The sequence below is a fragment of the Poecilia latipinna genome, unplaced genomic scaffold (genome assembly GCF_001443285.1).
Source record: "Poecilia latipinna isolate Pla-1442-1.1 unplaced genomic scaffold, P_latipinna-1.0 Scaffold2256, whole genome shotgun sequence".
NCBI lineage: Eukaryota > Metazoa > Chordata > Actinopteri > Cyprinodontiformes > Poeciliidae > Poecilia > Poecilia latipinna.
In genome coordinates this window covers 3,970-25,244 of record NW_015114872.1, presented here as the reverse complement: position 1 = coordinate 25,244, position 21,275 = coordinate 3,970, and the positions used below count along the sequence as shown (strand labels likewise).

Sequence of the window (21,275 nt, the reverse complement as noted above, 5' to 3'; positions counted from 1 at the left end):
TGGAAGAAAATTTAAACATCCAAATTAAACCCAGCAACCAAAAACAATAACTAAAATAAAAATAATAATAATAAAAAAACACACACAGCCAAAACCATAAATAAAATGGATCATGATGCCTGGAAACAAAATTGTCCTCCTGAAAATATGAGAATGCAAACTATCAGGCTCATTTTAATTCAGATTAATTGATTGCTTCCTGCAACAACCCAAAAACACAAAGACATGGCCTGGCAATGAGGAAACCTTTAAACTCCAAACTTTAGGAGGCAAAAATGTTTCTGCTGTCAAACAGACAAAACTGACAGTGGAAAAAAACCAGAGGTTGCCGTTTCCTCACCACGTCCAGAGCAGCGGTGAGGGCCGAGGCTCCTGCTGCTGCCAGGGCTCTGAGGTGAGGGTTCTCCAGCTCAGCAGGCAGGACGTCCAGCAGCCTGCCGGTCCACATCCCAACAGCCTCCCTCCATGCTGCCTCCAGCCTCTGGCCCTTCACGTCCTGGTACACACCAGCCAGAGTCGCCAGAGGCCCTGGACAGTAAGTTCAGACACTGCGCTGATGACGTCTTCCTGGCAGTAAGAGGAAGAACTCCGACACTGGAGACACTCACTCCGCAGCTCCTGCTGTCCCTGCAGCGAGGCTTGCTGGAGCCGACCCAGCAGGTCAGGCAGGCTGCTGGTCAGCGCACGGCGCAGGGAGCTGCTGAGCCACAGGGACAGCAGCCCTGTGGAGTCCTGGCCCAGCAGGCCCTCGGCATGCTGGGAGGCGAGCAGAGGGACGGAGCTCCAGTCCTGCAGCAGCCGCATATCTGTAGGCTGGGGGACAGGAAGCACAGAGTTAATCGCCAACACCTGCAGGTCCAGCATGACGTTACCGGGGAAACATTAAAGCTGCACTATGTAACTTTTAGAAAAAATAATGTGTTTTATACATATTTGTTAAAGAGGCAGTATGATTTCAAGGCACATTGTACAATATTATAGCACAATTAAGTAACTATGCTACCTTTGAGAAATTGAGCCTCTGTCTCTTTAAAAGCTCTATTTCTTTTTACTTTATTTATTTTTATCTTTAACAAGGTTTTCACCAGCGCTGCGTTGAGAAGTAGCCCCTATAAAGAGTTCAGTAGATGTGCAGTTCCTCCAGGTATTTGCTACTTGTTATTAGCTAGTCTGAAGGAGCGGTATGGGGAGCCGCGGGGGATCTAGATAGCTTTAAAGCTAGAGCTCCGAGGAGGAGCTGCTTCTCAAAGGCGGAGTTAGGTCCACCCAGGGATTCTGAACTTATGAATGGTTGCCATGGAGATTCAAGGATTTCTCAAACACAAATGTAAGAATCAAAGCAATACTCTAGGTACGTTTTTGTTGAGGGAATAACATTACAATATAATGTAAAGATAAAAAAGGTTGATTTTACATAATTCTGTCCCTTTAGTATTATCACTATGTTTAAAAATAATCTCTGGATTCTCCCTGTAGTCATACGGCCAGCTTCAAAAATACATCACTTCCTGGTCAGAGACAACCAATCAGAGTCAGGAGGAGGGTCTTAGTGCTGTCAATCAAGCTTGTGTACGTGCTGCTCAGCCTTCCTCTTGCTCTCTGCTGCACCACAACTGATTCACCACAGCAAAACCTGCCGTGAATGCTAAGGCTAGTTACCATGGTCACCGATGACGGAGGATAAACAGTTTTCCTGGAACAGCAACTTGTTTCTCCACCATTAGCGCATTTAGCAGTGCTAAGGCCCTCCTCTTGGCTCTGATTGGTTGTTTTTGAGCGGTGCATTCCTGCTGGTGGTAGGACCAGAGGAAGAAGCCGGAGGAGCTTGATTCTTTCACAGATTGTCTATCTCATATTTCTCTGTCATGACCTGGGGACACTTTTAACTAATATGTAAAAAAAAAATACTTTTTTTTTTTTAAGTGACATAGTGCAGCTTTAAGGCAGCAGACCTGTTCAGTGGTTTCTGTTAGGAGACGCTGTAACGCCTTCGTCCTCTCCAGGAGTTCCTTCTGGATCTCAGAGCTCAGGAAGTGAAATCGCTCCTACGAAACGATGAAGAGGAGCAAACACAGTGAAGCAACTCCATACTGAGTCATATCTGAAGACGTTAGGGTTACCTCTATTGCAGTTAATCTCTCCCAGCAGCCACTAGCTGACATCATCAGCCTCTGATTGGCTGTCTTCAGCAACCAGCTTCCCAGAGTCTCAATCTCTCTGCAGCGTTCTCTTCTCTGTACCTCGGCCTTGAAGCTGTGGTTCAGTCCTGCACACACTGCTGCACTGATGTCCTCACAGAGGCCTGGACCTGCAAAACACACACATACACACACACACACGTTCATATTTACTCCTTTTAGTTTTCTGGACTCGGTTAGTGGTGATCCTCTGTTTACCGTTCATGTAGCCTGCGGCGGTCCGGAGGCAGCGGCCCCCCAGCGTCCCGTTGACCCAGACCTGATGTCTGCGGTCCAGTGTGGCGTGAACCTGGAGGCCGGCCCCATGGGGCCCTGACATGCTGCTGCTGCCTAGCAACAAGCTCCAGTTACCCACCACTGACTGGAAAGTAAAAAAAAAAAAAAACACCATTATAAGCAAAGAACAAAGAATAAAAATATCAGAATTGAGTTTTTAGTTTAACTTCACAAAGAAAAACATGCAGATTTTTACATTTTGCTTAATGATGTGAACAATTTAGGCGTGGAAAAAGATGCACAAAACAGCCAATGTGTAGAAGTACTTTATAATAGTTTAGGTAAAATGTGTTTAATTGTTCAGACGGGAGGCTGATCGGATCTGAGAACTCCGACTGTAAGAAACCGGGTCTGAATTCTGTACAACAGTTTCATTTTGTTTTCCTCCACTCCATCTGTGTGAATAACCTTTTATTTATTTATTTTTTTCATCAGTCAATGTTTCCTTAGACGTTCGGTTTTATTGGGGGAATTCCTGCGTTCTGGTTCCAAAGAGATGGCGAATCTCACAGATTTACAAGGTGACACAAACACTCTCCAGAACCGGTGGGAGGAGTTCTGCTGAGTATTAGCAGAACTCCTAATACTGGGAAGCTTGGCACAGCCTGGACACCAGCTCCAGTAGTTCATTTTTCAAAGCCTCATTTCTCAAAGTCATATTTTCACCACGACACGTCACCGTTTCAAACTAAATGTTTAGCCAACAAGCTAAATACGCTAAAGATTTAATTAGCAAGGTAAATATTTTGTTCACATACTAAATATTTAGCTATATGTCCAAACTAAATATTTATATAGCGATTCATTTACCTAGCAAGTTAAATATTTAGTTTACAAAATAAATGTTTACTTTGGAGCAAAACATTTAGCTTGACATAAAAATGGACAACCATTTTTATCTCTTATTGCTGCTGATTTTTGACAGTAACTTCAGAAACCACACTCCATACTCTGAAAGCATTTGGCTGCACAGGATTTTATTTAGGGCTGTCAGAGTAAAGGGAGCTGAATCTAATGGACACGATCCATTTTAGATTTTTTTGGAACCCATAAATCATTTACCAAGAAAATATTCAGCAGCATCTTTACCTCAGTGTAGAGAGAGATGTTGGTCCCCTGGGCGGTGGAGGAGTTGGTGAGGGCGAGCGTGAAATGGGACCGGAGCGGCTGACCGGTCACCGAAACGTTAGACTGACTGTAGATCAGCTCCTCTCCTGAGTTCACTCTGTGGAACCCGGACCACCAGAGAGTCTGACACACACACACCGGGTATGTGGACATCTTTAGATATTGCCGAATAGTTTTAGCAAGAGGATGACTTCCTCTTCCTCGTCTAGTTTGCATGGTTACCAGTATGAGGACTCACCGGCTGTTCGGGACAAACCCCCAGCTCCACTCTGTGCTCCAAGCGGTCCCTGAGGTTGGTCTGGACTTTGGCCAGAAGCATGTGTGAGTGACAGGGTGCAGGGGACACTCGGTCCAGATCCACGTACAGCTGGAGGCCGTGCAACCCCTCAGCACTTTTCTAGAGGAAACAAAAGAGGAACGGCTTCCGTTTAAAAGCATCCTAAACTTTAACGGTTTCCCCAGTAACGGAGAAGCAGATTAGTACCTGGTACGTCATGCCCTGTCTGAAACTCTTGTTGTGCCATGTCACATCTGCAGTCTGTGAATACAGGTTTCCGCGGTAACCCATCGATACGCAGCCCTTTCCAGAAGACAAGGCCGTCTGCAACAACAGACATGCACTTCATGCTCCTAAAAAGCTACATCCCCCCCCTGCCCTGACCTTTGACCCTGCAGAGATCCACAGACCCGCTTGGCTGAAAGCAGAACGCACGCCCGGCCCATGCTGGAGCTGAGTTTGTTCAGGGTGAGAGAAATGTTGACTGGAACGGAACCGTCCCAGGACAAATGGGTCTGCAGAACACACACACACACACACACACGCGCGCCCACACGCACGCACGCACACACACACGCACACACACACACACACACACACACACACAGGAACAGGTTTTTTAAAGGGATTGACTGGTTTGATTCAGTGCCGTGTGAAAGGAAACCACCGCAGGTGGAAATATAACAAACGTTGCAATTTTGGTCTCAATAGAACCTATTTTAATTTGCAGCATTTTTTAGATCAGAGAAAATTTGACTTTAATTCATTTTAAGCATATCGTCATTAACAGTCTGGTGAAATTAATGTTATTATTACATTTTAGACACAGAATGATTTCAAGGGCCACACTTTGGATACTCGTGGTTTAGAGTATCATGTCCAAATGGATGGAGTCTAATGTGGAGCTGGTAGTGTACCTCCAGTCTGCTGCTGCCCTTCCTGGGTGAGCGGAGTGACAGAGTGTGCAGAGACAACTGGCTCAGCGCCGAGCAGAAGGGATGTTTCAGCTCCAGCTTCGTCTCGTTTGTCTCCTCAGAGTGACTCCACGACCTGAGAATGCGCACCTGCACAAAAAAACATAATAAAAAAAAGACATTTAAACTCTTTATGACATTCTGTAAGAAAAAGAAGAAAAAGAAAATGAAGTTGAAACAATTCTCCACCTGTGCATCTGGACAGAAACTGGGAGAAAAATATAGGCTTTCCATATAGACACATTATTGCCTAAAAATATATGCTTTTTGTTTATTATTTTCCCTACAGGTGCATTCCAGATAAATAAGCTTCTGTCTAAAGGTGTGGGGGTTTTTTTTCACTGGGTTGGGACACTTTGCTCTTTCTCACCTGCTCCAGCTGTCCCTGCCTCTTCCAGCCCAGTGAGACGCTGTCCAGTCGGCTGTGGAAGGAGCTCTCATGCACCAACTCCAGACTGCTCAAACGGGGGAGGCCGCTGACCTGGACTGATGGGAAGGACAACAAAGACACTAACAATCTGTATCCAGCTGCGTCCCACTAGTGAAGCATGCAAAGACTATCTGTAGGCAGGTACGGTTAGGACAAGGATTAGGAACAGGACACTAAACAGAACAGAGACAAAGACTGATCGAGAAAAATACAGAGCAGTCCTTTGGGAGTACACGACAATTGTTCTTCTAGAGAACAATTTGACGTATTACTTCCAAGAAAGCACAAGAGCAAACATTTAGACAGCATCCAGCTTCAGCCAGACTGGAGATGAGAGAACCTCGGAGAAACTCCGCAGAGACATGGACGCGGGTGCCGACTCTCCACACCCAAACTGGAGAACGGAGGAGGGTGAGCCAAAAACAAGATGATTGTTTTCAGAAAGGCTCACAGAAGTCTGAGCTGCCAGTGGAGTGTGACCAGACAACAATGAAAAGCATCTGAATAGCAGTATTAATGGCTCACTTAGGAAAATACGCTAAAAAACCAACACTTTATGGAAGAGTGTCAGAATATTGTTGAAAGAAACCATAACAAAGTCTTCAATAGTCTTCAGAAAGGGAAACTCACATCATATATAGATGGGAAATATTTAAAGCCTTCATTTCTTTCTTGGTGATTATGGCTTACAGATAATAGAAAACCAAAATTCAGCATCTCAGAAAATACAAAAGTAAAAAAATAAATAAAAAATCGCAAACTAATGTTGTATGAGCAGCTAATTTACTCCTGAGCCTCCAAACAGTCTCTCACTATGGACCAGCAGGACAGACGTCCACAAGACAGTCAGACACATTTCACAAAAAAACTGTCAATTCTTGAAGAAGCCGGCCGTTTACAGAATTGTATCTCCAAGAATATTTATAGAAAGTTGAGTGGAAGAAAAAAGTGTAATTTCCTGTGACACTGAATTTTCGGGGCTTTTTTGCTATCTGCAAACCATAACTATCACAATTACAAGAAATAAAGGTTTAAAAAAATAATTTGTGTGTTGTCTATTTGATGTGAATTTCAGTTTCTGAAATGAGTGACAATTTTTTTTATTTTATTAAAATGTCTGCACTTGTACTCTCTCCATACACTGAAAGTAAGCTAAAAAAAAAAAGAAAAGAAAAGAAAAAAATCGAGGAGCAAACATTTTATAATCCAAAACAAATACCATCAAAGGTATTGACTCAGGAGGGCTGTATACAGATTGTATTGAAAATTCATGCATCACTAACAATCATTTAGTACATTTTGTTTGTTGATCATTAAAAATTCCAATATTTTGTGACATTTGCAGTTGTAGCTTCAGAAAAGCAAAAATAAAGTCTATGTTTACGGTGCACCGTGTGAGGTTATATAAAGTGTGTGTGTTGGTGTTTACCCTTCAGAGTGTGGTTGCCCGGCTCCGAGTCCGGACCCGGAGCAGACGAGTGCAGAGCAGACAGGCTGAACTGGTGGCTGCCCCACACGGTGGCCTGCTGGATCTGGTGGCGCCACCTTCTGGCCTCATACAGCGTTCTAACTGCGACTGTCCTGGGAACAGTCTGCAGCTAACACACAAACACACATACATGTTCTGTAGGAGAAGCTAATCAATATAATTCAAATAATTTTTCTTGATGATGGGCAAACTTATAAACTTATAGGACAATGCAATCTGAAGATGGAAAGATTTCCACAGAATGAACTGACAGTTTATCTGAGTGGTACCTGAGGGAAGGAGTGTCTGACCTCCGCAGTCTGCCTGTAGCCATCCTCCATGGCCGCCAGCTCCCCCAGAGCCCACAGCTTCCTCCTGCCTGACAACACCTCCACCAGCGCTGCCACGTTGGACCGGGACTGGTTCAACTGGGACGGGAATGAGAATTTTAAGAGGCAGGCAACTCTACTTCAAATGTAAAGATATGGAAGTGGGACCCTCCGCCTGGCTGAAAAGGAGTTCACCCACCTGAGAACGGAGGTGGAGCTGGGGGGGCAGGTATGGCAGCAGCTGGGGGGCGCTGTGGACCACCTTCACCATCAGCTCCTTGCTAGACATCACAACAAAGGTCAGCTATGGGTATTCTTATTATTAGTATTTCACATTACATTTAGATCACCTGACATTTTTTCTAGTTTTTTGTTTGTTTGTTTAAATTTGAATGCATTGGCCTCCAGTTCATAGAAATGCGTTTCCTTTAATTTGGGATGTGCTGGTACACGAGTAATTTAGTCAAAAAAGTGTTGACTTTATTCTAAACAGATGACATCAACAGGTGGTTGTGATCAAGATTTGGCAGAAAGCTGTGTCCTTGAAAAAGTGAGTGGAAGGGAGCAAAGATCCTCCTTTTGTCTACAGCAGTTGGAATATATCTTTAGAAATATACTGAGTGATATGCGTGTGCCTTTAGGACTGTCACTGCTATTTATTGTTGTATGTTTATTACTATTATTTACTTATTTTTAATTTTTGTTGTGTGCTATGCTGGGAAAAACAAGACCCCCACCCCCACACTTCAGGGATCAATAAAATATTATCTCATCCTATATAATTAAAGTCAGATCCATCACAGTGCCTATGGGCTTTGCCGGGTCAGGGTGGATTTTTTTAAGCCTAATCTAAATTCTAATTTTAGGCCATTTTTTGAAAAATAAAAAATGGCCTAAGGAAAAAAGTATTTTGTTTTTTATTTACAGTTTTTAAAGAGAAATCAGCTGGTGATTGAAAATCAGCTATAAAATCTTTGAGCAGTATCAGCACCTGGGAGTGGAGGTGTGTCCTTGGACAATGAGTGCGAATGAAGAGCTGAGCTCAGGGTTGACGGCCATGGAGCCCCTCAGCAGGGACTCCGTCAGTCTCCCCCAGCCCTCCACCTGAAACCAGTCAGAGGACGTTAGTAGGGAGGAGCAGCGCTGTGGGAACTTCCTTCTACATGCTGACCTCATTACACCTGGAAGGCAGGGCTAGCTTCTCCTCGCTCAGTGTGCCTCAGTGTGAACCGGGCCTCCTTGGTACCGCCACGCGTTCCCCAGCCCCCGGCCTCCCCTGCCAGCCGGAACCTCCAGTTCTGGCGGTGAAAGTCTAATGATGCGCTTCTTAAAGGACCTGAAGACGGTTGCAAAACACAACGTTAGTTAGTGCAATGCATCTTGGGATTTTTTTCTGGCACTGAATTTATGAAAATGAAAATACAGATTATTAATGGTCTTTGTGTTTTTTTGCTTGGAAAGAGTAGTCAAAATTAGCGATACAAATGAAAGGACAACAGTGACATCTGCTGGTCAAACTGTATTATTGCATTTTGCAGGTAGAGACAATAAAGCAAGAAAATTGCAGAAGTTTAAATTATTAGTGTATAAAAGAAAAGGATAAATTAATACCTTAAAACAAAGAGGGTCAAAATCATTTTCATTTCAGATCACATCAAGATGAAACTCAGAAAATTTCCAAAAGCTGAACATTTTCGATTTTTAAAACTCAGAAATTTCCATGTTTTTTTTCTCGAAACTTCCTGAGATTATTCTAAAAATTTCTGAGATTTTTGGCTGAAATGTACTCCTTTTTTAAATCTATGATGGCTCTAATATGCTGTCGTACAAAACTTCTGAGCACAGAAAATGTTTTTCTGTGGTGCAAATATATATATTACTACGCTGTGACCCAATCAGTCAACATGCCAAACATTTCCTGAGATGCAGGCCGGGGGTACAGGACAAAGGGAGTGAGCAAATTTCCTGAGGTGACCTATGACCCTGTGAGAGCTGGCTCCAGTTCTGGTTAATAATACTTTTGGTTGCCTGCATCCTTTTCCCTCAGAGAAAACATAAATGAAACTAATTTTTAAACCTAGTCAAATTTGAAGAAGTGAAATGACACGATGTCTTGACCTTTGAACTGTACAGTTAGGACAGCGTCCAGCTTGTGTTGTGTCCGTGTTTGATTGAGAGCAGCAGGAGAGAATGAGAGGAGCCCAGCCAGGCGACCGGCAGCTCTGCTGACATTCAGCCCAGACGTGAGCAGCTTGCATCCGTCCACACTGAGCTCAGCCCTGGACTGGAGCTCAGACAACGCTCCCTTCATGGAGCAAAGGCCCTGGGAGAGAAAACACAAATACATTTTCAGACCAACACGTCTGCTGCTTATCACTATTAATAATAATTGGCAATAAAAGCATGTCAACGCAAAGCGTACCGATATTCTCAGGGGCAGGCCTCGGCGGTGAAGCCATGACGAACCGTGCCACAGGGTTCCCCTCACTTCTTTGAGTTCAGGAATCGTCTTCAGCTGCAGTCTGAGTCCTGACTGCTGAGCTCCACACTGAGACTCCAGGCTTAGGATCCGACCTTCAGCAGAACCAAGTTCTACCTGAAACACACAACCTGAGCTCAGCGACCCTGCTTCCAGAGCCAACCCATTGTTTTTTGTTTTTTTTTACGGTGTGAAAACCAAGCCAACCTGTACGCTGTTGCTTCCAGGGACTCCCAGCTTGTCCAAATAATTCACCGCATGTTTTAGCTCACTCTTCACCCTCATGATCTCAGATGTCTTTTCCATTTTAAGCTCTTGAGAAAACTGGGAAAAAAAAAAAAACTACATGTAGACTCACAGCAAAAAGAAATTACACCCATTTCAAGTCTGGGTTTGGTTAACTGAAGGAACATGTTACCTCAGAGCAGTGGTTCCCAAACTTTTTCTTCTGCGCCCCCCAGTGGTTTCCAAACATTTTCTGCACCCCCCTGCAATGACATGGCGCCCCCTCTAGGGGGCGCGCCCCACAGTTTGGGAACCTCTGCCTCAGAGTTTATCTGATTGCTGTTCTTACCCGCTGATTTTCTGCTCTGCCGTTGGCCGTAAAAGAGCGTGAACCATTGTTGTGACTCTCAAAGTTTACTGCCAGGGATAAATTCACAGGCAGGCCCAGTTTCTTCAGCAGGGGCACGGAATGGTTCAGATGTAGAAATACTTCCCTGTGAACCTGCAGAAGAAGAAACACACAATAAGACGTACATCTTTGTGTCAAACGAGTCGATTTGAAACGTCAGTTCGGTTCTGTTTTCAAACCTCTGCTTGTTCTGCAGACAGCTCGGTGTGTAACTCTTTGCCATCTACCACCATGAAGATGTGGGAAGAAACAGAAGCTGGTGAGATCAGCAGAGAGCCTGAAGCCTGCATGATGTTTGGACTGAACCACTCCTTTAGAAGCAGGAAAACATCAGTTAATGAAGTGATCATGCTGAAGTGATGCGTTCTGTGTAAAGAACCTATTGTATGTTACCCGTACTTGAATTATAGAGCAGTTATTGTGGTATAGCAGTGACACCTGCAGGCCAGGGTGTGACATTACATCTCCTCGAGTTCTGAGGCGGCATTCCTCCGTCTGAACAAGAACTTCTGCAGCATGTAATCCAGAGATGCTGAATCTCAGTGTACTGCTGTTAGACAGGACGGTGAGGGGGGGACTGTCATGGTTCAACACGCCCTCCACTCTCAGCTCTGGCCCGGGTTCAGCCTCCAGCCTGAGGAACGCTCCCCTGCCTTTCAGATCAGTCTCCATCACAGCCGTCCACACACCTCCAGGCTGTTCCCTCACTGAGCCGTTCACATGAACCTGTTGGGTCACACATTCAGCTGTCACTGTGACCCAAACTGGTGCTGAACTACACATGTTAAACTCAGGATATATGGATTTCTTACAGCAGGGGTGTCCAAACTGTTTGTTTCATGGGCCAAACTTGTCAATTCAAGAGAACTAACATGCCAAAAAAGAAAACATCTTATAAAAAACTAAAATTGAAATTCTGCCCTCAAGAAGTCATTGTGCTGCTTCTCTTTTAACCCTTTAACAAAGTTTTTACCAGCATTTCACTTAGAAAGAGCTCATACAATAAGCTCAGCAGTTGCCCAGATCAATCAGGTGTTTGCTAATTGCTTCTGACTAGTCTGAAGGAGCTGAGTGGGGAAGTCACAGAGGAGGGCTCTGTGAGGCAGAAGTTTGTTGGCTACAGCTCTGAGGAGGAGCTTTGTCTGAAAGGTGGAGCTAAGTCCAACCAGGCTATTTGCAGAGCTGAATGGTTACCATGGGAGATTCAAGAATTTCTCAAACATGCATGAAAGAATCAAAGCAACACTCCATGTATGTTTTTGATGAGGGAATAACATTATAAGATGACATAAAGCTCAAAAAAGTCAATTTCACATAACACTGCTCCTTTAAAAGATGAACACTTTTTGTTTCATCTAACATTTTGCGACAAGATTTTAATTTGTGGGTCATAAGTTTGTTCTAATTAAAAAAAAAATCTCCATCTGCTACAATCACCTGCAATGGGGGGAGAGTAATGATTCAGAGAAATAACTAAACCATTCCAGGGGCTGCAAGTGGCCCGCCCACCCTTGGGACACCCCTGCCTTATAGATTCCTCTCTTCTCCAGTCTTTGCCTTTAGCTGTTCATATAAACATGAGAGAGTAAAAATGAAACGTCCAGCTGGATGAAATGTGGAACAAAGCTGTACCTGTAACCCGGGGCAGTCTGTCTCCCAGGCCCAAAGCCGGCGTCCCGTTCCTCTGTCCTGAGCGATTCTCCTGGCTCTAATCCTACATGTTCCAACATCAATAGCCACGGCCCCAGCCTGGTCCGAACCCTCCGGAGCCAAAGCCTCCACGCTGACCGTCTGAGGCAGACCTCGGCTCTTTAGCCCAGAGAACGACTGATTGATGCTCCCAAAGAGATATGGAGTCACACAAGACCGACTCAGCTCTAAAGACGCATCCTCATCGTCCAGCCTTAGAGAGGACGACACGGTCAGCTGGCAGGGAGCCACCGACAGGAGGCCCCAAAGGGCCAGAGTCTGAGGGAGGACCCACCCCTACGATACAAACAGTGAGAGAAGCATCATGCTGTGGGCTGTTAGAGGCCGTCTGTCTGCTGATAGCTTTGTACACTTGTAAGATTGGGAGGGGGGGGATTAGTTATTTGCTAAAAGCTGCTGAACAAAAGTTTAGCAATCAGAAGGAATAGTTTAACTGAGAGGAAATATGATGATGAGTGACTGTCATGAAGGATCAAAACTTGCATAGTTAAAAAATACAAGCAAAGATATATAAATGGCTCAATAAATAAAGGTAATGCTTAAACACTTAAAATATGTCAAATTATTTTTAGAAATAACTTTACCTTGTGTTTTAGAACTTAATTGACTTTCATTTTTTTCATGTATGCACCAACAAATTAGATATTTTTAAGTACATAATACAAATTTTACTGACAAAACTTTTCAACCTTTGACACTCTGAACATTTCTAAAACTCAAAAGTTTGACTTTTGAAATTCAGAAATGTCCAAAAAAAAATTCCAGAAAATTTCTGAGATTAATCTCAAATTTTCAGTTTTTCTAGCAAATTTTAAACTTATAAAACTCAGAAACGTCCTTGTTTTTTTTTTCTAGAATGTGTCAGAGATTAACTTTTTTGGCAGAAATTTACTTTTTTTCCTTCATCTCCAACGGCTCTAATACAGCGCCGTAAATACATATCAACAGTTAAATGAAAACATTTGTCATTTAATTTGTAGCTTGTCTTCCTTATTTTAAGAGAAAATATTTCATCGATAACTGTAATGTATTAACAGCGATTTGTTTCGTCCATGCTGTTACCTGAAGCAGAGGACAGTGGCTGCTCACGTTCACAGTGAGCGACTGGACGCCGTCTGCTGCTGCCTGCGGAGCGGTGGAGTCACCCACGCTCCCCCTGAGGTAGCACTGTCCCACCTCCAGGCTGGCATCCACCTGAGGCAGAAGTCCACCTGACACATTCAGAGGTAGCGCTCCGCTGGTGGGAAATCTGAGCGTTTTCACCGCACTGATGAAGTGCAGAACAGACGCACGCAGACTGCGATGAGGACTGCAGGTTACAGACAGACTGACGGAACCTTTCTGCTCCCCTCCAGCCTGGAGAACGGCTCTGAGCTTTGTGTCACATCCTGAATGGGAGACGGAGATGTTGGCTGAGGCCTGTGGACCAATGAGAGTCTGCAGGAGGAAAAGGAAATGACTTAATAATGGGCATCAGTACTATAAGAATTTAGACACAACGAGTTACTATTTTGAGGGAAAAGGACAAATAAAGAACATGCGCAGACACTACATTAGCAGACTAATAGAAAAAGTTTTTTCCTGTGAGTTTCTTAAATTCAATTCCCTGTACAAATTTAAACTGCTGGAGTAACCATCGTCCATGTCTGCTTAAATGCTGAAAGTCCCTGTCAGAGTTTTATACCCACTTCTCGTCAGCATGAATGCTGTATAAATTTTATGCTTTTTAATCATGTGTTTCTTTCTTCAAGGTTGAAGAATGATACAACAAAAACTTTACAGTAAGAATGAGGTGAAGAAGTTGGAATTTACTGTGGATTTTCTTTAATCCACACAAGAGCAGATTTTTAAATACAGCTCTACTTAAACACAGCTAAGTCTGAAACTGTCCACACTCATGGCAGATTCAAGGTTAAAGTTCATTTTACCAACAAATTTATTTTGACTGGAAGTGATGCTAATGTCTCGGAGTATATGTATTTATATTTTAAAATGTTTTACTTCACCTCATAGCCCTATTTGACATCTTAAAATTGCCCTCTGTCCCTTTAAGAATCTCCCACCCTTTCTAACACTCGTCCCTTTCAGCATGTCATCACACCAATGTTTCTCCATGATGTTCTTAGGAGCTCAGCAGCTCAGGAGCCTGATAAGTGGATGTAAACCTCTGACCTGCTGTAAGCTGCTACGACCACGACTGTGGGCTACTTTAAGGTCCACGTTATTAAACAGGAAACAGGCAACGCAGCATCGTTTCCGTTATCCATAACATAACGTAAAGGTCAGAAAGGCTGGAATCATCTTTCAGGGAAGATGGTTTCTTTGCTCTTTCTCTGAAGGGAAACAAGTTCTCTGGTCCCTTGTTTCCTCGCTAACCTTCAGAAGGAAACATCTCTGATGGGCAAAAAGCGTCCACTTGCTCTCCTTTTCTTCTTCCTGGCGTCTGTTTGCCAAGAGAAGCAGTTGGCACGCATCACTCTCCATCTTGACCTGGGCTTGACTCGGTGTGGCAGACGCGGTCATGGTGAGGAGCCATTGTGGCTTTATCTTCTGCAGAAAGCTAGCTGAGAAAGACGTGAAGAGCTTCCAAACGGCGGTGGAGTTAATCTGTGCAGATCCGTCGCTGATGAGCAATTTTGCTCTTCCAGAGAAGGAAGAATGGTGGAGCTTACCCGATCCTTGGAAATCCACTTTGTTTGGGATGAGAGTGGCACTGAGGTTCCATCCTACCTCAACTTTGTGCTCCTTCGCTAGCATAAACAGAAACAATTTAAGAAAACCTTGCTGGTCCTCATAGCTCAGGAATCCCTTAAGACCATTGCTCCCTGTTTCTCCATGAAAGACTAAAGACGTTTTGTTTTGTAAGGGACCCAGAATATTCCCAACCTGCACCCAGACCGCTCTCCCCACCTCTGTGCATCGTACAGCAGCTAACAGGTAGGAAGTAGTAAAGTTCCAGGAAACACTCACTTCTGCTCTAGCGTCACAAAATCGTTTCATCTTCACATGGCCCGTCACTGCAGCTTTTTGTGTATCACTATGAGTTCCATATTGAAGCAGTCCATGCCAAGCATACAGCCTGAGAGACTCCACCCTGAGTCCCGCTCTTAGATCTGCTCTCCAAGGGCCAGCCACCATCCCAGTCCCCAGAACCCACCTCTGGGAGCCAGGCCGAAGGAGGAGCCTAACGCCAGATTTGCTGGGCAGCCCTAAATATGTCAGGAAGCTCACAGAAGAATGATTCAGGTTGGCTTTAAGTTCCTTCTGACCACTGGAACGGTAGCAACCTTTGGCTTGGAGCCATAAGCTAACATGAATAAGCGACAGGCCATAGCAGAGGCCACGGTGCGGTCTGTCAGAGCGAACAGCTCGTACCTCCACGGGCCGGTTTGCCACATTTCCAAAGCAGTGGGCTGAGAGTCGGTCTTCAGTGGAGACTCCTGTGCAGTTCATCTGCGAAAACAAAAAAATCCTTTTGGTAAAATTTGCACCTGAGAGAGATGGTCGAGTTTACATGCTCAGCACTGAGGCAGCCAGAGATCACCTTTCTGGAAGGTTTGCACTGTTTGCAGTTTTCTGGCCGATCGCCGAATACACATCTTTAAGAAACCTGACGTGGTAAATCCAACTTTGGTCAAAACCGATTTGTGTTTGTTGTCACTGATTTGATCAAATCAAAATGAAGGTATGGGTCGGCTCATACCCACCCATACCTTCCTTTAACTTGACTTAAACAGGAAGAAGCCAAGGCTATTATTATCGTTTTCCTCGTCTCCCGGATGTTCAACTACTTCCATGTCTTCTTTAACCTCAGTTTTTTTGTTTTCTTCTTCTTTATCTTTGGCAATTAAAGTGTCATTCTCATTAATTATTATGGTTTCTTCAACTTGGAAAAACAATCGCAGTTGCTCAATTCAATACCCCCATCCCTTCTTCTGGCATTTGTCAAGGTACCTCACGTCATTATTACAAAAAAAATTCCATGAAATTCACATGTGACCACATGAGAACCACATGGGTTCACATGTGGTCACACATCAGCACATGTGTGTCCACACATGTGGTCAGCGCATGTGTGACCAGGCGCAAAGGATTGACCAGGCTGCCATTTGCAAAGCAGCCAATCCCGGAGCACTATTTACTTCACCTGCTGCTGATTGACTGTACTCTGAAGAGAGACGATACAGAAGACTGTAGCTACTAGCTATTAGCTTCTGTGTTAATGCTAAGACAGTTTCCCCTATGTGTATTGTTAAGGTGAATATATGCACAATTTGGAGGTGTGCGTGTGTTTTACAATCTTGAAGTTCTATTCAAGGGGGAAGACAGTGCATACCAATGTCTTTGTATGCAAAGCATCTGAGTACGACATTTCTTTTACTGAAGGGGAGAATTTTGCATATGAATCATTTTTGTTGCAGGCAGGGCTGTGACAGGATCCTTTGGAGATTGCATTCCATCTACTTTCTGGCATGCCTCTTAATTTCATGGTGTTGTCGAAGTGCTATGTGAAGGAAGGCTCTGTCATTATAACAAAAAAATAATAATTTCCAGGCCAAAGAAAACATTTTTTAAAGGAATCGTTAATATATATCTAAATAATGTAAAATGCACCTGTAAAGAATTGGGGATGTGACCCTGGAATAGCTTCATGTGTTGCCACAGCATCAAGACCAAAGCAGACGTCTTATTTTTTGACCCCACACTAAAAAACATCTCTGCCGTTCTCTCATCTTCCACGCTAAGAGCCAGACTTATGTCAAATCCTCCCGTTTCTAACTGAGGAGAAAAAAAACATAACAGACATGTTACCATGGGTATAAACATCCTGAGAGAGATGATTTCTTAATGCATTCTGGTTAAAATAATTTCAAAGACAAAGTATACAGCCGTCCTGCACCTGGTGCTGTGCTCTGGCTTGGAATGAGTCTGGCAGGCCTCTTGTTTGCAGGGCTTCGACTTGATGCTGGAACCTGGAGAAGTAGCTCCACTGCTGGTCTGTCCTATCTCTGAGGAACTCAGCTCTGACATGCTCAGCTCCAGCCTGCAGCTCTAATAGGACAGACAGTCCAACCTCGTCCTGGGTCCACTTCACCTTAGCACTGCTGTCACCAGGAACGCCTGCAACCACAACCTCAGTTAGTTAACAGATATATAAATGCATGTGTTTATGTACTGAGTTATGATTAGAGATGCAATGAGCTAATCAGTTCCTCCAGGATTTTGCTGTTGTGTTTATTTGCAATCAAAATAATTGATTTTGTGTTGCTACTTTAAAAATATTTTCTTTAAAGAACTAAAATAACTCAATTTTTGTTATCTGCTACATGGATAAGGCTATAACTTGACATCAAGTAAGACTGAGGCTGCAGTGTAGAATAAGTAGGAAATACTGCCACCTGCAGGTAGGAGTTAGAAGTCACTTAACCCCAACGTGTTTAACCTTTTTTGTGGAAAATTTTCAACTCACGATTATGCAGCACAGCAGTGTAAGAAAATCCAGGAATTTTTCTGTGGATTTTGCATGAATTTTTGCAATCAAGGAATTGCAAAAATCTGGAGGAACTGGCTAATGATCGTAATGGGAAGATTTCAAACTCCCTGAATGATAACTTGAACAATTATTGGAACCAATTACTGGAGCCGAAAGAAACTTTTCAAAAGAAAACTGCTTTTTCTGCAAAATGCAGAGACGTGTTTGCAGTTTATTCAGGCTCTGAGAGAGTGGAAGGTTATCAGGAGACAACAGGAAGGCTAAATGTTTGGACTTTGCAGCCAGGTTGATCTGTTTTATTGTATATTTTGGGAGTCTCAGAGGCTCTGCGTTCTCCGGGGAATTTTAAAATAAAAACCCTGATTTACAGAAACAGCTCTTACAGAAACAGCATGATCTCTTTATAATAAACAATATTTTAAAAACTTCTCTTCTATTCTGGACATTCTTATATTACAGTTCTTAAAGAAAATCTATAGAGCTCACCTGTGGTGTTGAGTCGATGGAAAGAGTGAGAAAGCTGAAGAGAGAGCTGTCCGTTTCCCCGGTTCTCCAGGTGGCGGCTGACGTTAGCACACATGTTCTGGAGTCCGGACCGAACACAGAGCTGGGCCTGTGTCCGCTCGTAATCACCTCCCATCATTCCTTCTCCTTTGACCAGACCTTCTGCAGCATCCAGCTGATGTCTCAGCTCTATGCTGTGTACAGCTTCCATCACATTAACCATCAGGTGGCCTGCAGCAACATGCACACAGAGCTAAAACTACCGGGATTTGTGGTAGGGGAGCGGAGGGGGGGAGGGTTCTCTAGTAAAACTGGCACCAATCAGGTAGCATACCATGACAAAAATCAGTTTCATTCTACTGTATACAGTTCTGTTCAGAATTGTTTGTGCCCTTTGAACTTTCTGTCTCATTTTACACTCCAACCACAAACTTCTACGTATTTTATTTGAAAATTTAACTGATACCCCTTAAAGGGTCGACATAACCAATTTTCCATTTTATAGCAAAATCAAGTTACCATGTTGCCTTTACTTGTTATAAAAATGCTGCATATGTCAAACATGACTTGAAAGACAATTAAACTTCCCAATTTGACACCTTGAAATTAGGCCTCTTTCTCTTTAAGACAAACACTACACCATCACAACAGTATTTCTCATTATGATGCTTATAGCCGTTCTTAGGAGCTTTGGCCTGAGAAGTAGCTCCTATAATGTGCTCAGCAATTGCACTCCTACCAGATGTTTGCTAATTGCTGTTGGCTAGTCTGGAGGAGTGAGAGGAGGTGCGAGGGGAGGAGCTTTGAGGAAATGGGCGGACTTTGTTGGAGCAAGAGTTTAGGAACTCCGCATGGTGGACATGGGAGACTCAAGGATTTTTCAAACATGCATAAAAGAATAAAGGCAACATTGCACTTATGTTTTTGATGAGGGAATAACATTAAAACATCATGTAAAACTCAAAAGAGTGGATTTTACATAATACTTTAATTAAATCAAAGGAGCCAATTCCTGAAATTGTTTTGCTTCCTCTTTACACTGCTTTGTGTTGCTCTGCTGGATAACATTATCTTATGGTTTGTGTTTTATGATGACAATATGTGGAAGTGTTAACAGGGCGTGAATACTTTTCCAATGATGAAAATGAAATGAAAAGCTGTACCTTCTGTTAAAGTATCAGAGCGCTCTAACACTCCATCCAGACCCAGGACTGAGGGCAGAGCCTCCAATATGGACATGGAATGGTGAACATTCCCCAACAAAGCCAGCCGGAGAACCTGGGAGTTTATCCGTGACCCTTTGACCTGGACCAGCAGCGCTTCCTGTCCCTGTGTCACGGAGCCATGCAGAGACACGCTGGAGGAGGACAAATAGGCGAGGAAATAAAAACTACTACAGATCTACGAAACATTTCCTCAGACACACAGACAATGGCAAACCAACCTGTCTGCTGACACGTTGGCTGCCATGTTCAGCTGCAGGGCGCTGACCGACGGAAGGAGGTTCTGGGAGAGATCCAGGTCCAGTCTCACCGCTCTTTCTGGATTCCGGAGCCGGTGAAACATCTGACCGGTCACAGTCACCCTGTTCTTCCCATTCGCTCTCACACACAATGAACTGCTCCCTTTGCCAAACTCTGAGGCGTCTACAGCAGCTTTCACCTGGATAATGCACGCAGTTTGACTGGAAAATGAGAAAATGTAACGACAACAGCAAATATTTTGATGCTTTCACAGTGCACACCTCTAGCGCTTTGGGAATTTTCGACTTGAAGGGATGAGCGAGAGAGGAACAGAGGCCGACTCTTCCAGCTGTTCCGTTTAGCTGCACTGAGAGCTGCAAAACCAACATGGCCGCCTGGTGCTGGATGTTTAGCAAGCATTGATCTGAATGCATGCTATGTCTTTAACACTCACTGTGCACTCCTGTCTCTCTAGTCTCAGCTTTCCTCTGGCCTGGTAGTCAAAGTCAGTGCTGTGTTTAGGGATCCAGTGTAAGTGTCCCTCCATCAGAGCAGAGGAGGGCAGCTGCAGCTGGAACAGAAATGCCTGAATGAAGGTCTGATCCACTCATATGTGCATTAACATTGGTATCAACATTAAAATGTTGGTAAATATTTTTTTAACATATCATTATTGGTCCGATAACAACCAATGTTCATGTCCATCTCGTTGCCATTTGTGTTTCAGGGGTTTGGTTTTTGCTTGGTCATGTGACGGTGATGCAGTGCAGGATTGTGAAGTAGAGAAGCAACGTCAGTGGTGTGGTCGCGTTTTTGATTTAAATTTTTTTATATAGCAGCAAATCACAGCAAAGGCACTCTACAAAAAAATTATTCGGATTCAATCACACATACATTCCAATTGATCCTAGTTGTCCAACAGTGCTGTATGCTCAATTAATTATTAGAAATGTTTTTCCTTAGATAAAAAGTTTCTAAGGAAACCCAGCAGATTGCATCAAGTCATTGACTTGCAGCATTTATTCCTCTTGTATGATATTGTTAATTGGTGGTTATTGAGTATAACTATAATATTAATATCGGATATCGATAACGGCACAAAATTTTATATCGGTGCATCCCCAATTTCAGATATAACTTATATTATCTTTAGTTAGTTTAACAACAACTAGTAGAATCTGATAAATGGTTAATATTATATTATATTTTGACTACAAAACATTGACATAGAAAAAAGCCTCTTTTTCAGTCCTGAGTTTTACTTGTAATAAATAATAATAATGTAATGAAGGATTTTTCTTTAGAACTGCAGTATACAACTTTTATTTAAAAAAAATCTTTATTTTTCACATATCTGTTGAAGCTGTCAATATGTTGTATCAGTATTTGATAATCTGGAAAATATATATATCAGCAGAAGACCCTCAAATAGTTGATCTGAAATTGGGGAGTTTATTGCTTTTGAACGTTTAAACATGTTTTCAATAAAATAATTTCAATAACAAACCTAAAAAAAAAAAAAAAATGTTCTTCAGTATTCAATGTAACATCGTAGAACAGAAAGAGGGTGGAGGCTGAGGGTGGAGGGACTGACCTGTAGCTCATGGGTGAAGTTTGCTTTAATTGTTATTGTCTGTTGATTTGAATTGGAGGGGCTCTGCTGAATCTGCCCACAGAGGCTGAGTTTGTTCTCCCGGTTAACCTGCAGTGTCCCTCGTAGATCTCTGTGTGTCTGAGGAAAAGCATCAGAATGAGACATTATGCTCTAGAATAATCTGTTTTATATTATCCATTTAACTCAGATTTGATTGGTTAATTCTATACTTCAACATCTTTAAACATACTGCATTGTCAGTCATACATATATATATATATATATATATATATATATATATATATATATATATATAT

The 21,275-nt window shown here is 43.1% G+C and overlaps 1 protein-coding gene across 1 annotated transcript in view; it reads right to left on the bottom strand.

Annotated features, from left to right (window-relative positions):
• Window positions 1-21,096, bottom strand: part of LOC106936981 (uncharacterized) — a gene marked incomplete at its 5' end in the record, with an annotated part of 33,487 nt that extends 12,391 nt beyond the window's left edge. Inside the window, 33 exons of the mRNA XM_015018246.1 lie at window positions 341-528; window positions 609-813; window positions 1,953-2,045; window positions 2,121-2,308; window positions 2,397-2,559; window positions 3,564-3,725; window positions 3,841-3,999; window positions 4,087-4,203; window positions 4,290-4,394; window positions 4,797-4,943; window positions 5,224-5,339; window positions 6,713-6,881; window positions 7,042-7,179; window positions 7,280-7,361; window positions 8,072-8,184; window positions 8,262-8,416; window positions 9,199-9,403; window positions 9,503-9,676; window positions 9,767-9,883; window positions 10,134-10,286; window positions 10,373-10,504; window positions 10,593-10,919; window positions 11,826-12,179; window positions 12,966-13,340; window positions 15,279-15,356; window positions 16,518-16,682; window positions 16,804-17,024; window positions 17,884-18,132; window positions 19,065-19,258; window positions 19,346-19,563; window positions 19,646-19,738; window positions 19,819-19,935; window positions 20,959-21,096. Coding sequence (XP_014873732.1) covers window positions 341-528; window positions 609-813; window positions 1,953-2,045; window positions 2,121-2,308; window positions 2,397-2,559; window positions 3,564-3,725; window positions 3,841-3,999; window positions 4,087-4,203; window positions 4,290-4,394; window positions 4,797-4,943; window positions 5,224-5,339; window positions 6,713-6,881; window positions 7,042-7,179; window positions 7,280-7,361; window positions 8,072-8,184; window positions 8,262-8,416; window positions 9,199-9,403; window positions 9,503-9,676; window positions 9,767-9,883; window positions 10,134-10,286; window positions 10,373-10,504; window positions 10,593-10,919; window positions 11,826-12,179; window positions 12,966-13,340; window positions 15,279-15,356; window positions 16,518-16,682; window positions 16,804-17,024; window positions 17,884-18,132; window positions 19,065-19,258; window positions 19,346-19,563; window positions 19,646-19,738; window positions 19,819-19,935; window positions 20,959-21,096 — 5,610 coding nt within the window. The remainder of the gene's footprint in view (window positions 1-340; window positions 529-608; window positions 814-1,952; window positions 2,046-2,120; window positions 2,309-2,396; window positions 2,560-3,563; window positions 3,726-3,840; window positions 4,000-4,086; window positions 4,204-4,289; window positions 4,395-4,796; window positions 4,944-5,223; window positions 5,340-6,712; window positions 6,882-7,041; window positions 7,180-7,279; window positions 7,362-8,071; window positions 8,185-8,261; window positions 8,417-9,198; window positions 9,404-9,502; window positions 9,677-9,766; window positions 9,884-10,133; window positions 10,287-10,372; window positions 10,505-10,592; window positions 10,920-11,825; window positions 12,180-12,965; window positions 13,341-15,278; window positions 15,357-16,517; window positions 16,683-16,803; window positions 17,025-17,883; window positions 18,133-19,064; window positions 19,259-19,345; window positions 19,564-19,645; window positions 19,739-19,818; window positions 19,936-20,958) is intronic.
• Window positions 21,097-21,275: the final 179 nt, after the last annotated feature.